This window comes from Acyrthosiphon pisum, chromosome A3 (assembly GCF_005508785.2).
Source record: "Acyrthosiphon pisum isolate AL4f chromosome A3, pea_aphid_22Mar2018_4r6ur, whole genome shotgun sequence".
Lineage (NCBI taxonomy): Eukaryota > Metazoa > Arthropoda > Insecta > Hemiptera > Aphididae > Acyrthosiphon > Acyrthosiphon pisum.
In genome coordinates this window covers 27,253,460-27,255,865 of record NC_042496.1, presented here as the reverse complement: position 1 = coordinate 27,255,865, position 2,406 = coordinate 27,253,460, and the positions used below count along the sequence as shown (strand labels likewise).

The window sequence follows — 2,406 nt, the reverse complement described above, 5'->3', positions numbered from 1 at the left end:
TTTTAACCTTACTATTTTAAAATTAGTTAAAAACTAATAATAATTATGAACTTAAATATTTGACATCTAAGAAAATTATTAATTATTAGAATAAGCTTTTTCGTTTCATACCTACTTGTTATTATTATTTAGTATTTGAATGATTAATATTCAATAGTAAAATGTACAAATATCTATACCTGTAACAATGAATAATATAAATTATACAAAATAATACAAAATAATATTATGATGTAAGTTCCTTGTATTATTTTTGTTTATTTATAAGTAAATTAATTACGAAAAGTATATAAATAGTAGCATTAATAACTTTATAACTGTATTATAAGAATAATGTATAGATATAATAACTATAATTTTAAATATACAATATTATACATATACACATATTAGTAATATCCCAACCACAGCACTCATATTCCACTAATATCAATGATTATGCCTAGTACTCTTGGACTATATAATTAATATTAAAATAACCATAATTAATATTTGTATTAAAAAAATTTCAATGTTTCATGTTTTTGAAATATTTCACCATATAATTTCACATAAAATATCTCATACTTCAAACACTAATAATATATTAATTATATGTATTATAAACTTGTTATTATTGTAGTTGATTCAGATGTCAATGAAAAAACTAAAAATACAACAACTTCGGACAAATATCCTAAGTATGTGGATTGTAATGAAACATTGGTGGAACTGGGTTATTTTAAATGGATAACTGGTTTTCGATCGGAATGCCGTAAGGCTGCATGTCTTGTTAAGACAGAACTTTTTTTTGGGTTATTCTATTTGTTTTGTAAGTAAGTACCTAAATTATTTTATTAAACTTAGGTACTTAAGAGGACGCTACCTATGTATTTATTGTCTGTCTTACACACGTACAAAATGGCAAATTTTAAATTTTTGTTTACTAGTTACAATAGTGAGCTGTTAGTTTTGATATTAGAGTGAGAATGCTTTTATTTAATATTTTAATGTTCAAGCGAGATATTAGGTATCATTTTTAATTAGGATATTTCACATGCCCTTATCTTGCTTAAAAATAATTTTTAAAAATTAAAATTAAAATATCAAAAAAATCGCCGACACTTAAGTACATTTAAGATCTTACCTTAAAGTTTGATGGTAGGTCAATTCACTCTAATATTACAACTAACAGCACACTATTGAAACAAGTGAATGAAAATTTACCATGTTGTATGTTAGTAGACGGAGACAATAAATACATTGGTAGCGTCCTCTTAATTAGAAATTAAGTATATAGCTGCATGCCCTATTTTAAGTAAAAAGAGTTCTTCAAAAGTTGAATGTAGTACTTAACATTTTACCAAATTATTAAGTAGGTGTAATAAATTATCTAAAATAATAACACAATTTATTTTGGTTATTTTTAAATTTTTTGGGCTATCGAGGGTTTTATCAGTCTTAATTCAATTATTTTATGTAATTAATTTTTAAATTAAGTTATACTTAAAAACAGAATATTTGTTTTTCATAAACCTACATTTTTGGCTGAATTATTTGTATAAATGTATATTTATTCTGATCAACCTTCCTTGTAGTAAATTGTTTATCTATAAAAATAGGTTGGAGTAACTATACCTAGATTTATGTACAATAACGCTTTATATGTTTACAGGATTATACTACAAGACGTTTGTGAATGCAGAAAAAAAATTAATAAATCATCTCTTGTGAAATCTTATCTAGAACAATCTATGTTGTTTTTTCAAGGACACTATAAAAACATAAAACAAGTAAATAAACATATTTTTTCACTAATAAAAATAAATTTATCATTTTTAAAATTTAAATTTATGTAAGCAGGGCCATTTAATTATTATTTTAAAGTATGATTAATTTATCTTTAATTTGATATTGTTAAGACTTAATACAGTGTAATGCAAATACATTTAGTTTGTAGCCCAACATTTAAAAAAAACTTATTATTTTTTATAGGTAGCAAAAAAAAGATCTATTTTTATATCTATTTCCTTTCTAAAATTCTTATGTGAAGAAATTAGTATCAACCATTTCAAATTTATTTTGATTAAATGCTATTCTGTTTCATACTCGTGTGTGTAGTCTCTGTCGTACAGCACAGCAAATGTACAATCAGCTGAACCAACTGTATGTTGCTACTTAAATATTAAAGTGTATTTATCTATTAACAAACTTAAAAATAAGAATATAATACGTGTTTTTCTATGATATTTAATTTTTAAACAAGTTATGAGTGCTTATATTACTTATATTACAGTAGTATAAAAATTTTCATTACTTAAAATAAAAATATAATAAAAATACACAGATTATATTCTTATACTTCAGTAAGGTATGAGTCATTACCAACATATATTTATCATGTTTCGTCTATAAGACCTGAGCCCC

The 2,406-nt window shown here is 23.2% G+C and overlaps 1 protein-coding gene across 1 annotated transcript in view; it reads left to right on the top strand.

The window, feature by feature from the left end:
• LOC107884862 overlaps window positions 1-1,907 on the top strand; it is a 2,926-nt gene extending 1,019 nt beyond the window's left edge. The window contains exons 2-4 of the mRNA XM_016807841.1: window positions 623-815; window positions 1,655-1,772; window positions 1,902-1,907. Coding sequence (XP_016663330.1) covers window positions 623-815; window positions 1,655-1,772; window positions 1,902-1,907 — 317 coding nt within the window. The remainder of the gene's footprint in view (window positions 1-622; window positions 816-1,654; window positions 1,773-1,901) is intronic.
• The last annotated feature ends 499 nt before the right edge of the window (window positions 1,908-2,406 follow it).